Source organism: Falco cherrug, chromosome 20, assembly GCF_023634085.1.
Source record: "Falco cherrug isolate bFalChe1 chromosome 20, bFalChe1.pri, whole genome shotgun sequence".
Taxonomy (NCBI): Eukaryota; Metazoa; Chordata; class Aves; order Falconiformes; family Falconidae; genus Falco; species Falco cherrug.
This window is the reverse complement of record NC_073716.1, coordinates 5,737,230-5,750,794: the sequence shown is the minus strand read 5'-3', so window position 1 is coordinate 5,750,794 and position 13,565 is coordinate 5,737,230. Positions and strand designations below refer to the sequence as shown.

At 57.7% G+C, this 13,565-nt stretch overlaps 2 protein-coding genes and 2 pseudogenes across 2 annotated transcripts; 2 read left to right on the top strand and 2 right to left on the bottom strand.

The window, feature by feature from the left end:
- Positions 1-1,367: 1,367 nt before the first annotated feature.
- LOC129734376 (feather keratin Cos1-2-like) lies at positions 1,368-2,283 on the top strand. The gene has a single exon (XM_055697579.1). The coding sequence runs from the start codon at positions 1,577-1,579 to the stop codon at positions 1,880-1,882; it is 306 nt and encodes a 101-aa protein (XP_055553554.1). The 5' UTR covers positions 1,368-1,576; the 3' UTR covers positions 1,883-2,283.
- A 736-nt stretch (positions 2,284-3,019) lies between these two features.
- On the top strand, positions 3,020-5,491 carry LOC129734421 (feather keratin Cos2-2-like; annotated as a pseudogene).
- A 3,705-nt stretch (positions 5,492-9,196) lies between these two features.
- On the bottom strand, positions 9,197-11,652 carry LOC129734420 (feather keratin Cos2-2-like; annotated as a pseudogene).
- A 736-nt stretch (positions 11,653-12,388) lies between these two features.
- Positions 12,389-13,565, bottom strand: LOC129734380 (feather keratin Cos1-2-like). The gene is made up of 2 exons (XM_055697583.1): positions 13,484-13,565; positions 12,389-13,116 (listed from the first exon to the last, which is right to left on the bottom strand). The coding sequence occupies exon 2, from the start codon at positions 13,093-13,095 to the stop codon at positions 12,790-12,792; it is 306 nt and encodes a 101-aa protein (XP_055553558.1). The 5' UTR covers positions 13,096-13,116; positions 13,484-13,565; the 3' UTR covers positions 12,389-12,789.

Sequence of the window (13,565 nt, the reverse complement as noted above, 5' to 3'; positions counted from 1 at the left end):
AAGCAGAACGGAAGCAAGAAAGTTGATGTCTCCTCCTTCTGAATGAGACTGTCACTACAGGCCGTTGGGTGACACAGAAAAAAGTGACGGACTCACACCCTTGTGAGATACTGTGGAAAGCAGCATGAGCTGCCAGGTTTGAGTATCAGGATGGACGTGAGCCTGCAATATAAGATTGTACAGATACATCGATCAGCATTTTTGAGAGTATAGAGAGTGAGACGAGGAATGAGCAGAAGGAATGAGCTAATAAGGTGATGGAGAGCTGGATACACAGTCCGGCAGTGTAAAAATAACTCCAGCTCTCGGGTGGATTCAGGGAGGTTCTTTGCCCTGTCTGCGGAGTAGTCCCTGGTGCTTCTCTGCGTGCCGGGTGCCACGCTGCCAGATAACATTGGCTCGTTGGGCAGTCCTTAATGGCATGGAATTTAACACGACTAAGTGCCAGATTCATGCACCTAGGACGGAGTAACACCAGATACAAGTATGAATTAGGAGATGAGTTTCTGGAGAGCAGCCCTGCAGAAAAGGGCCATGAGGGGACTACTGGATGGACATCAGGATGGGGTTGGTCAAGCAATGTGGCCCTTCTCCAACTGACCTGCCTGTACTAGGTTATCACAAGCCTGTCAGACCCCTCCATGCTGTGTGACAGGTATGGTGCTCACAGCATTGAGGGCTCATTGAATGTGGAGAAAGGCCCCAAAACCCTCCAGCTGATAAACCCAGGGAAATTTTTCAGAAGGCCAGAGGAGCGGGGATCTCTGTCCACACTGCTGGTAATTCAGCCAGGATGCAGTAGCCAGAGCTACCCTCTCCCTTGCTCTCTAATTCCTGGTCTGCCTTGGATCCATGGATTTTGGAATGCTGGGGCGATGGCCAGGAGAAACTATTTGCTCTCTGGCCTGTGTGGCGAAAGCCTTGCAGGGCAAAGTAGGGCTGTTTGAGCCCCGCTGCCAAAGCCACGCAGCCTGCATGTGCCAGGGTGACCTGTTTACCCTGTCCTTGCTCCCCCGTCCGCATTGAGCACGCTGAAAACCTGGGGAAGAGCAGGATGTGACAGAGACCAGGCATGCAGGAAAATTGTCACGTCCTTTGGCCCTGAGGCAGCGTGGGGCCAGTATAAAAGCCAGCCCAACTGATGGCTCTCTCAGCCGCTTCCGTCACCTCCTTCTCCTTGGGAACCAGGTGAGCTGGAAGCCCCTTTTCTCCTCCACCTCCTCCTCCAGGACAGGGTCTAGCCTTCGAGGGCAGCTCAGCTGGTACCTGCTCCTTGGTCTTATGTTAGTGCTCCGAGACGGGGGTGGCGGGAGAGGTCAGAGGAGAGACAGTCTGTCGCGGAGACAGGCTGAGGCTGGGCTGAGCTGGCCCTTTGCTCCAGGCTAGTGATGAGCATCCCTGGGCCTGGCTGCTATGCGCAGGACCCCGCTGAGCTCGGGCAAAGAAGCCCTTGTTTCCCGCTGTGCAGCCCCCTGCCTTGGCTTCCTTTTGGTGGGGTTGCAGGCTGCTCCTGAGGTGTCCCTGTGCTCTGCTTCCTCCCTGCCCTCTCTCCCAGGTGCACCTCCAGCCCCAAGCCATGTCCTGCTGCAACCCGTGCCAGCCCTGCCAGCCCTGCGGCCCGACCCCGCTGGCCAGCAGCTGCAACGAGCCCTGTTGCAGGCAGTGCCAGAGCTCCAACATCGTCATCCAGCCCTCCGCCGTGGTGGTGACCCTGCCCGGCCCCATCCTCAGCTCCTTCCCGCAGAACACCGCCGTGGGCTCCTCCACCTCCGCTGCCGTTGGCAGCATCCTCAGCTCTGAGGGAGTGCCCATCAACTCCGGGGGCTTTGACCTCTCCTGCATCACCAGCCGCTACTGCGGCAGCAGGTGTCGCCCCTGCTAAAGCCGCTGGTGACGGCCCGGACAAGGATCCGCTGGAACCCAGAAGATGATGCCAGGCTGAACGACGGAGACTCTGGCCATTGCTTTGAGAGGGGCTGAGCATGCCTCACGCCTCCTGCAACGGGTGTCAGCCCTGAGGAAGGGGCCAGCCTGGGCTCTCTTGAAACATGACCGATGCCTCTCGTTGCCTTCCTCCACTCTCTCCTTTTCCTCCTTTGCCTTTGTTTTTGTCCACTCCCCTGGGCCATGAGGCCCACCAAAGCCAGCCTAGGGGGGACCTGCCTGTCCCTCTCCCTCTGTGGGGCACTGGCTCTTGGCTGTCCGCGCGACCCTTTCCCTGTGGCCTCCCCTCAGAGACATCTTGTTTCCCTCTTTGGACTCATTAAACTCTGCAGCATCCCAGCCCCTGGCTCTGTGTGGTCCTTTCCTCTCTGGATGTTCTCTAAAGCTGCGCAGGGAGGAAGGAGATGCGCCGGGAGGGAACAAATGGGGGAGCAAGTGGATCCTTTCTCATTCCTAGACCAATGGGAGGGCAGCACACACAGCCCCATGGCCTCCTTTGGTCGCTGTCCCTCGGAGCTGAGGACAACATCTCTGGCCACTGCACAGCCCGTGCCCATCAGCCCTTCCCGTGCTGTGTGTCTGCCCAGAAATAGTCCCCTTGGCCTCCAAACAAGCCCTGCGGATGGTGATGCCAGCTTGCCCTGTCTTCATGGGACGAGCCCGGTGCTGCAGGAGGCCCTGGGAGGTCAGCAGCCCCACGGGCACTCAGGGCAGTTCCTCTTGCTCTGGATGGAGCTGTGCTGGGGGAGAAGGCTTAGACAGAAGGTGGCGACGAGGACGGAAGGAGGGAATAGCAGGAGAAATCACCCTGGCTAGAGCCCACAGCCGCCTCCTCCTCACCTCCCCACCCATCTCCAGGAGGAAGGGGCAGGGTGTGCATCCGAGGGCAAGGGTAGCTACGGCAAGTCCCCTCTCATTCCGTCACGTCCGTACAGCGGGTCCCTGCAGAGGCCAATGGGCATCATTGCCCACTGTCCTCTGAGGGGAACATCTGTGGCAGAAGGAGTCTGCTCCTGATGGCACAGAGAGAAAGCAGGAAAAAAGCACATAAATGACAAACACTCATGGCACTTGCATGAACCATAAGTGGGGCAATACTGAAAAGACCTTGGCTGGCTTCCAGACCCACCAGGCTGCTCTCTCCCTCTCCCTCTCCCTGCGCAACGCGACAGAGGGGGAAAGAAGGTGAAAAAGGCTGTGGGTCGAGGCAAAGCCAGGGGCATCACTTACCCGTTACTTTCACTGGAAAAACAGACTTGACTGGGGGAACATTCCTCAAACATATTGCCAACGAAAAATAGAGCAGGGTGGAGAGAAACAGCAAAAAAGCCCTTAAGATGCCTCCACCCCGTCCCCACGTCTTCTCCACAGCCTCAGCTTCCCTCCTTCATTCACGGCTCTTCTATTTCCCCCACCGCGCAGCAGCGCAGGGGGCTGCGGATGCGGGGGCTGCGGTCAGCACACACAAGTTTCCTTCTGCGCAAAGAGGGACTTCACCTGACCTGCTCAGGAAGAAGCAGCCGGGTTTTGGCACCTTCCCCTGAACCCCTTGTCTCTGCCTCCCCAGACACACGTGCTCGGCCTTCAGACTCTGTGTTCTGTGCGTGACCTGGAACTCATGGAGCTTGAACACCAAAGGAGCTGGACTCAGAGCTGCGCGACTGCCCCTGTGGCACCCCATCTCACAGCCGAGCAACATGCGGAGCCCCGTCCCTTCCCTTCCACACCCATTTGGCACGAGGTCTCAGGCCGTGCCTCACTGAGCACCAGGCCGAAGTGCACCTGGCCCTGGCCTGGACACGAGGAGCCTGCGTCCCGCCCCAGCCCCCAGCAAGACGGCACCATAAGGGGACCGATTCAGGGACAGGGGCCCGCAGGGGCGGGCAGGCTTTCCTGGCCCTGTACTTAGAGCAAGAGGTGGGGGTGCGGGGGCAGAGGCTGCGTTTCAGCTCCCTGGGCACCTCTCTGCCCGGCCAAAGGCACCGCCTCTCAGCTGTAATGGGCTCTGGCTGGCAAGGGCAATCTGCTGCTCTGCAGTGCCCAGGGACACCCCCGGGAAGGCCAAGGTCTTCACCCTGACCCACGCAAGTACAGGCTGACACACGTGTGCTCATTCATGCCTGCACGGAACCAGGCAAACCTCTGCACACTTACAGAAAGACAGGAAATGGCAATGAGCGACCATCAGAGAGAGATGGGGGGAGCAAGAGGAAAGGATGTGCCGTGCCCTCTCCCATGGCAGTCCTGGGGCCAACGCAGATGAGAAGCATGGGAGCGGTGCCCCTTTCCCGACAACTGTGCCGCAAGCAAGCCCACAGGAATGAGCCAGGCGCACATCACCTCTCCGCATGGGATGCCACCAGCACTTGAGCTGCGTCTTCCTCCTGCGCCGGCACGTTCCTGTCCCGGAAATCCTTGGCCTTCTCATGCCGGCACTTAGAGCAGCCTTCATGTGGGAAAGCACGTGCCGTAAGCAAGGAAATGAAAAGGCAGCGGTGCAGGAAACCAGGACACAGCCCATACCATTAGGTGGGATGGTCTGCATTTGCCAGGAACTTGTCAGAAAATTATTACTTCCGCAGAGGGTGCCTCTGGGCCCGAGGCAGTGCAGGACTGCTATAAAAGGCGGCCCGACTCTCTGCGCTCTCATGCGCTTCTCTTGCCCCCTTCTCCTTGGGAATCAGGTGCGTGTGAAGTCTCTTGCCCTCCTCCTTCCAGACCAGGTCTTTCCTCCATGGAGGGCTCAGCTCGTGTGGGCTGTGCTAGCCCCGGGCTGGGAGCTGCTTCTCACGGGAGAGGGAAGGGGGGAGAAGGTCTTCTGCAGAGAGAGCCTGGGACGTAGCTGAGGTGGCTCCTGGGCTTTCAGCTGGGCAGCGTGTGCTGGGCCAGGAGATGCGGTGGCCCCGCTGTGGTTGGGTGCAGTGCTGCTTCTCATGTTTCCCCGTTTCTGGCTTCCCCTGCCCTCTCTCCCAGGTGCACCTCCAGCCCCAAGCCATGTCCTGCTGCAACCCGTGCCAGCCCTGCCAGCCCTGCGGCCCGACCCCGCTGGCCAGCAGCTGCAACGAGCCCTGTGTCAGGCAGTGCCAGAGCTCCAACATCGTCATCCAGCCCTCCGCCGTGGTGGTGACCCTGCCCGGCCCCATCCTCAGCTCCTTCCCGCAGAACACCGCCGTGGGCTCCTCCACCTCCGCTGCCGTTGGCAGCATCCTCAGCTCTGAGGGAGTGCCCATCAACTCCGGGGGCTTTGACCTCTCCTGCATCACCAGCCGCTACTGCGGCAGCAGGTGTCGCCCCTGCTAAAGGTGCTGGCAACAGCTTTGGGCAAGAACCTTCAGGACCTCAGAACATGGACCGGAGATGGAGCTCCGTGCCATTGGCCCCTTCTTCCACTCAGCCTTTTTGCCCTCTTCCCTTTGCTGTCGCTGCCTCCCAGCACCAGCGTGGCTGGCACCTGTTGGCCTCCCTCCCTCTGCAGGGCAGGCAGACGGACACCCTGCAGGAGCTCCACCGCACCTCAGCGGCTGCCCCTGGCGCTGCCTCGGAGCCACCTCCTTTTCTTCTTTCGACTCATTAAAGCTGTGCTGCATCCAGGCCTGTGCCTCCGAGTCCTCCCTCCTTCTGTGGCAGCTCTCCCAGTCTGCCCGGGGAATAACGGGGGAGGAAGGGGAGGGTGGAACTCTTACAGAATCGGATCTCCTCAAGGCACTACTGGGCTCAACAGAACAACTCAGACACACGGCACCCCATGGATGATGTAAGGTTCCCCTCAGGCTCTTCCTTCCAACAGTTTCGGGCAGAGAAACCATCTATTTCAATGTCACTGGCCACTGGGCACCTTTTGGCAGTACGAGACAGGCTCCCACCTAACGGTAGCACAAATGCTGGAGATGGCCCTGCCCAGACTCAGCTACCCTTCCTCACCCAGTGCTCTGAGGCAAGGCCAGTCTGAGCTCTGCTTACACCACCACTGCTCCTCATTGCAGAGCAGGGTCTTCTAGCACTGCAGCCTGTAGCCAGTGGCCATCTATCCGCCAACAGACCCTGCACTCCACTTGGAGCCACATGGGCACAATGAAAGGCAGGGCTGTGCCCTCACAGTAGGACACCTGCCTCACACTGGGCCGTGCGGGGAACCGGACCCGTCTGGGCAGTTACACTGGCAGGACGAGTACTGGTACTAATCCCAGGAAGGCATCTCCCCAGCATGGGTCCAAGGCCCTGCTCTGCCCTGCGCCCAGGCAATGGACCCCGGGGTGGAGTCCTTCAAAGTCAACAGAGCTGTCATCTAGAAGACCTAGATAATCAATACCAATACACTCCTCTGGGCACATCAATCTGACACCTTAGAAGTGTAATATGGACCTGCTGACTTACCCTTTGGGGACCGTCATTTCTCTTGATCGCTACAAAAGCCTTCTAGAGAAGAAGTTCAAAAGTTCATGTTCCTCTCTGCTATTCCCTGCCTATAGCATATGAGTCTTTAAGTGAACAAGTCTAGGAAATGAAGAGGACGATAACCATGCAGCATTTAATTTTCTCTGCCAAAAATGCTAGTCTTGATTGCCATAAACTCTTTTGGAATGCAGATTTTCTTTGTCGTGACGGTGGTGCAGTGGAGTGGTTTGTATAAAGTGACGTCATGATTGAAGGACATCACTGAGACGATCATAGAATCATAAGATAGTCCAGGTTTGAAGGGGCCTTCAGAGATAACCTGGTCCAATCTTTCATGGGATAGGAGGCCTAGATGAGATTATCTAACCACCTTGTCCAGTTGCATCTTGCAAACCTCCAGCAATGGGGACTCCGCCGTGTCCCTGGGGAGGCTGTTCCAGGGAATGGTTGTTCTTACTATAAAAATTGTAGTTCTAACGTCAAGGTAAAACCTCTCCAGGTGCAACTTGTACTTGTTGGCCCTTGTCTTCTCCATGAGGCTTCTTGTGATGAGAGAGCCTCCCTCCTCTTTGTAGACAGCCTTTAAGTACTGGAATACTGTGATCAGGTCCCCCACCAGAGAAAAAAGGCCTAACTCCTTCACTCTTTCCTCACAGGACAGGTTCTCCAGCCCTTTGGTCCTTTGACACATAAGAGGGGCTGGTGGAGCTTGCAAGAAGCAGATTTTCTTGCTCATGAGAGTGGTGTAATGGAGCAGTTTGCATATGATGAAATCATGATTAAAGGACATGTTGTGGTTTAACCCCAGCTGGCAACCAAGTACCACCACACAGTTGCTCGCTCACTCCTGCCCACACCACACCACCCCCCACCCTCCCCATTGGCATGGGGAAGAGAATCAGGAAAGGTAAAACTCACATCTTGAGATAACAGCAATTTAATAATTGATGTAAAATGAAATATAATAGTAGTAGTAGTAGTAGTGTGACAAAAAGGGGAGGGAGAGAGGAATAAAATCTGAAAGGGAAAAAACAAAACAAGTGATGCACAATACAATCGCTCACCACCCGCTTACCGATGCAACAACCAGACTGCCCAAACCGCTCCCCCTGAGTTTATATACTCAGCATGACATTCTATGATATGGAAGATCCCTTTGGCCAGTTTGGGTCAGCTGTCCTGGCTGTGTCCCCTGCCATTTCCTTGCACACACACCCCACACCCCCACACCCCCCGCCTTATCACTGGCAGGGCCTAAACAACCCAAAAGTCCTGGACTTAGTATAAATGTTACTTAGCAACAACTACAACCATCAGTGTGTTATCAACATTATTCTCATACCAAACCAAAAACATAGCATTGTACCAGCTATGGAGAAGAAAACTAACTCCACCCTGGCCAAAACCAGGGCAGGACATCACTGAGGGGATCACAAACTCAGTGATAACCAGGAAAAAGGGGAAGAATGGCTGTGCCTGCCAGCAGGCAACACCAGCATTTTTTCTGGTGACAAGAACATCTACATCGTTTTTGACACGCCAGTGATGGTATACCAGGCCTCCATGAAGGGGGCCTGATGAGGATGTAGAAATTCAGCAAGGTCTGCAGGTGCTGACTGCTCCACACAGTGACAATGAGGAGGCCATTCCCCACCAAGGTTAGAAGACACATGGAGGAAATAATGGCACATGGGAGCATGTGCCCACCTTGGGAGATGTGGGAAGCCCGGGGGAATGACATCACTTACAGATGTCCTGCTCTTCTTTGCTGTGGCCCAGTACATGACCGGGAGGAATCAGCTGCCCAGACCAGACTGAAGGAATAAAGCTGTGGTCGGTTAAATCTATTCTCTGTATTGCTGTCAGACGGATAATCAGAACCTGTTGCCAACTGACAGAACCTGACTATCCAAGGTGAAGGTCTGACCATGCCTGGGCAGAGGTGTGGGTGGTAGACCAGAGCAGAGAGGACTTGGCAGACATCTGACCAACACTGCTGGTTTGCTGCAACTGACCATGGCATGATATTGCTTGTAGAGGAATGAAGGCAGTGGGCTGATTACATTGATAACATGCAGCTGTGGCCTTGCCGCAAAGGCAGTGGGTTATTGTCACGGACGATGTGCAGCTGCAGCTCATCCTGCTAAGTGGTTAAATAGCCCTGAGGCGTGTGGGAGAGAGGCTGGTTGGAGGAGGAGCAGGGAGGAGCTGGATGTAGCCGAGAGAAGCAGCAGTGTGGCCTGGCCTCTGGAGGATGGAGACACAGCATGGACAGTAGGATGTGACCCGTGGTAAAGCCTTGTGGCAGCTTGCTAGTTTTGCTCGTGCTGTGACAATTGGTGTCCCATGTGAGGAAAACTGCTTGGGCCTCAGTCTGTAACAACCACTGACACCTGTTGTAACTCACTGAATGTCTGTGTTTCCTGGGTGCTTTGGTTTCTTGATTGTCTCATTCTTAATTGCCTGCTTCAAATATCCAAGATGCCTGACAGCTATGTATCTATAGACCATGGGTGGGGGTTACATTATGTGTGATTAGGACCAGGAGAGAATGCTGGCTGAGAGCTGATACTGTCATTGCCCGATGGAGCATGACACACCTGCTAAGCTGACCATCCTTCAAAAGCAATTACCATCGGTTCATCCACAAAAAAAAAAAACATTAAATTTAGCATGTTGCCAAGTGATAGAATCCACTGCAGGGAGTTCTCCCCTTCCCCTCCCCTTCCTCCCCCGTTATTCCCCGGGCAGACTGGGAGAGCTGCCACAGAAGGAGGGAGGACTCGGAGGCACAGGCCTGGATGCAGCACAGCTTTAATGAGTCGAAAGAAGAAAAGGAGGTGGCTCCGAGGCAGCGCCAGGGGCAGCCGCTGAGGTGCGGTGGAGCTCCTGCAGGGTGTCCGTCTGCCTGCCCTGCAGAGGGAGGGAGGCCAACAGGTGCCAGCCACGCTGGTGCTGGGAGGCAGCGACAGCAAAGGGAAGAGGGCAAAAAGGCTGAGTGGAAGAAGGGGCCAATGGCACGGAGCTCCATCTCCGGTCCATGTTCTGAGGTCCTGAAGGTTCTTGCCCAAAGCTGTTGCCAGCACCTTTAGCAGGGGCGACACCTGCTGCCGCAGTAGCGGCTGGTGATGCAGGAGAGGTCAAAGCCCCCGGAGTTGATGGGCACTCCCTCAGAGCTGAGGATGCTGCCAACGGCAGCGGAGGTGGAGGAGCCCACGGCGGTGTTCTGCGGGAAGGAGCTGAGGATGGGGCCGGGCAGGGTCACCACCACGGCGGAGGGCTGGATGACGATGTTGGAGCTCTGGCACTGCCTGACACAGGGCTCGTTGCAGCTGCTGGCCAGCGGGGTCGGGCCGCAGGGCTGGCAGGGCTGGCACGGGTTGCAGCAGGACATGGCTTGGGGCTGGAGGTGCACCTGGGAGAGAGGGCAGGGGAAGCCAGAAATGGGGAAACATGAGAAGCAGCACTGCACCCAACCACAGCGGGGCCACCGCATCTCCTGGCCCAGCACACGCTGCCCAGCTGAAAGCCCAGGAGCCACCTCAGCTACGTCCCAGGCTCTCTCTGCAGAAGACCTTCTCCCCCCTTCCCTCTCCCGTGAGAAGCAGCTCCCAGCCCGGGGCTAGCACAGCCCACACGAGCTGAGCCCTCCATGGAGGAAAGACCTGGTCTGGAAGGAGGAGGGCAAGAGACTTCACACGCACCTGATTCCCAAGGAGAAGGGGGCAAGAGAAGCGCATGAGAGCGCAGAGAGTCGGGCCGCCTTTTATAGCAGTCCTGCACTGCCTCGGGCCCAGAGGCACCCTCTGCGGAAGTAATAATTTTCTGACAAGTTCCTGGCAAATGCAGACCATCCCACCTAATGGTATGGGCTGTGTCCTGGTTTCCTGCACCGCTGCCTTTTCATTTCCTTGCTTACGGCACGTGCTTTCCCACATGAAGGCTGCTCTAAGTGCCGGCATGAGAAGGCCAAGGATTTCCGGGACAGGAACGTGCCGGCGCAGGAGGAAGACGCAGCTCAAGTGCTGGTGGCATCCCATGCGGAGAGGTGATGTGCGCCTGGCTCATTCCTGTGGGCTTGCTTGCGGCACAGTTGTCGGGAAAGGGGCACCGCTCCCATGCTTCTCATCTGCGTTGGCCCCAGGACTGCCATGGGAGAGGGCACGGCACATCCTTTCCTCTTGCTCCCCCCATCTCTCTCTGATGGTCGCTCATTGCCATTTCCTGTCTTTCTGTAAGTGTGCAGAGGTTTGCCTGGTTCCGTGCAGGCATGAATGAGCACACGTGTGTCAGCCTGTACTTGTGTGGGTCAGGGTGAAGACCTTGGCCTTCCCGGGGGTGTCCCTGGGCACTGCAGAGCAGCAGATTGCCCTTGCCAGCCAGAGCCCATTACAGCTGAGAGGCGGTGCCTTTGGCCGGGCAGAGAGGTGCCCAGGGAGCTGAAACGCAGCCTCTGCCCCCGCACCCCCACCTCTTGCTCTAAGTACAGGGCCAGGAAAGCCTGCCCGCCTCTGCGGGCCCCTGTCCCTGAATCGGTCCCCTTATGGTGCCGTCTTGCTGGGGGCTGGGGCGGGACGCAGGCTCCTCGTGTCCAGGCCAGGGCCAGGTGCACTTCGGCCTGGTGCTCAGTGAGGCACGGCCTGAGACCTCGTGCCAAATGGGTGTGGAAGGGAAGGGACGGGGCTCCGCATGTTGCTCGGCTGTGAGATGGGGTGCCACAGGGGCAGTCGCGCAGCTCTGAGTCCAGCTCCTTTGGTGTTCAAGCTCCATGAGTTCCAGGTCACGCACAGAACACGGAGTCTGAAGGCCGAGCACGTGTGTCTGGGGAGGCAGAGACAAGGGGTTCAGGGGAAGGTGCCAAAACCCGGCTGCTTCTTCCTGAGCAGGTCAGGTGAAGTCCCTCTTTGCGCAGAAGGAAACTTGTGTGTGCTGACCGCAGCCCCCGCATCCGCAGCCCCCTGCGCTGCTGCGCGGTGGGGGAAATAGAAGAGCCGTGAATGAAGGAGGGAAGCTGAGGCTGTGGAGAAGACGTGGGGACGGGGTGGAGGCATCTTAAGGGCTTTTTTGCTGTTTCTCTCCACCCTGCTCTATTTTTCGTTGGCAATATGTTTGAGGAATGTTCCCCCAGTCAAGTCTGTTTTTCCAGTGAAAGTAACGGGTAAGTGATGCCCCTGGCTTTGCCTCGACCCACAGCCTTTTTCACCTTCTTTCCCCCTCTGTCGCGTTGCGCAGGGAGACGGAGAGGGAGAGAGCAGCCTGGTGGGTCTGGAAGCCAGCCAAGGTCTTTTCAGTATTGCCCCACTTATGGTTCATGCAAGTGCCATGAGTGTTTGTCATTTATGTGCTTTTTTCCTGCTTTCTCTCTGTGCCATCAGGAGCAGACTCCTTCTGCCACAGATGTTCCCCTCAGAGGACAGTGGGCAATGATGCCCATTGACCTCTGCAGGGATCCGCTGTACGGACGTGACGGAATGAGAGGGGACTTGCCGTAGCTACCCTTGCCCTCGGATGCACACCCTGCCCCTTCCTCCTGGAGATGGGTGGGGAGGTGAGGAGGAGGCGGCTGTGGGCTCTAGCCAGGGTGATTTCTCCTGCTATTCCCTCCTTCCGTCCTCGTCGCCACCTTCTGTCTAAGCCTTCTCCCCCAGCACAGCTCCATCCAGAGCAAGAGGAACTGCCCTGAGTGCCCGTGGGGCTGCTGACCTCCCAGGGCCTCCTGTAGCACCGGGCTCGTCCCATGAAGACAGGGCAAGCTGGCATCACCATCCGCAGGGCTTGTTTGGAGGCCAAGGGGACTATTTCTGGGCAGACACACAGCACGGGAAGGGCTGATGGGCACGGGCTGTGCAGTGGCCAGAGATGTTGTCCTCAGCTCCGAGGGACAGCGACCAAAGGAGGCCATGGGGCTGTGTGTGCTGCCCTCCCATTGGTCTAGGAATGAGAAAGGATCCACTTGCTCCCCCATTTGTTCCCTCCCGGCGCATCTCCTTCCTCCCTGCGCAGCTTTAGAGAACATCCAGAGAGGAAAGGACCACACAGAGCCAGGGGCTGGGATGCTGCAGAGTTTAATGAGTCCAAAGAGGGAAACAAGATGTCTCTGAGGGGAGGCCACAGGGAAAGGGTCGCGCGGACAGCCAAGAGCCAGTGCCCCACAGAGGGAGAGGGACAGGCAGGTCCCCCCTAGGCTGGCTTTGGTTGGCCTCATGGCCCAGGGGAGTGGACAAAAACAAAGGCAAAGGAGGAAAAGGAGAGAGTGGAGGAAGGCAACGAGAGGCATCGGTCATGTTTCAAGAGAGCCCAGGCTGGCCCCTTCCTCAGGGCTGACACCCGTTGCAGGAGGCGTGAGGCATGCTCAGCCCCTCTCAAAGCAATGGCCAGAGTCTCCGTCGTTCAGCCTGGCATCATCTTCTGGGTTCCAGCGGATCCTTGTCCGGGCCGTCACCAGTGGCTTTAGCAGGGGCGACACCTGCTGCCGCAGTAGCGGCTGGTGATGCAGGAGAGGTCAAAGCCCCCGGAGTTGATGGGCACTCCCTCAGAGCTGAGGATGCTGCCAACGGCAGCGGAGGTGGAGGAGCCCACGGCGGTGTTCTGCGGGAAGGAGCTGAGGATGGGGCCGGGCAGGGTCACCACCACGGCGGAGGGCTGGATGACGACGACGGAGTCCTGGCACTGCCTGCAACAGGGCTCGTTGCAGCTGCTGGCCAGCGGGGTCGGGCCGCAGGGCTGGCAGGACTGGCACGGGTTGCAGCAGGACATGGCTTGGGGCTGGAGGTGCACCTGGGAGAGAGGGCAGGGAGGAAGCAGAGCACAGGGACACCTCAGGAGCAGCCTGCAACCCCACCAAAAGGAAGCCAAGGCAGGGGGCTGCACAGCGGGAAACAAGGGCTTCTTTGCCCGAGCTCAGCGGGGTCCTGCGCATAGCAGCCAGGCCCAGGGATGCTCATCACTAGCCTGGAGCAAAGGGCCAGCTCAGCCCAGCCTCAGCCTGTCTCCGCGACAGACTGTCTCTCCTCTGACCTCTCCCGCCACCCCCGTCTCGGAGCACTAACATAAGACCAAGGAGCAGGTACCAGCTGAGCTGCCCTCGAAGGCTAGACCCTGTCCTGGAGGAGGAGGTGGAGGAGAAAAGGGGCTTCCAGCTCACCTGGTTCCCAAGGAGAAGGAGGTGACGGAAGCGGCTGAGAGAGCCATCAGTTGGGCTGGCTTTTATACTGGCCCCACGCTGC

Excerpts from the sequence above, each read along its gene's own strand:
- LOC129734376 (XM_055697579.1), top strand. The coding sequence starts at position 1,577 with ATGTCCTGCTGCAACCCGTGCCAGCCCTGCCAGCCCTGCGGCCCGACC.
- LOC129734380 (XM_055697583.1), bottom strand. The coding sequence starts at position 13,095 with ATGTCCTGCTGCAACCCGTGCCAGTCCTGCCAGCCCTGCGGCCCGACC.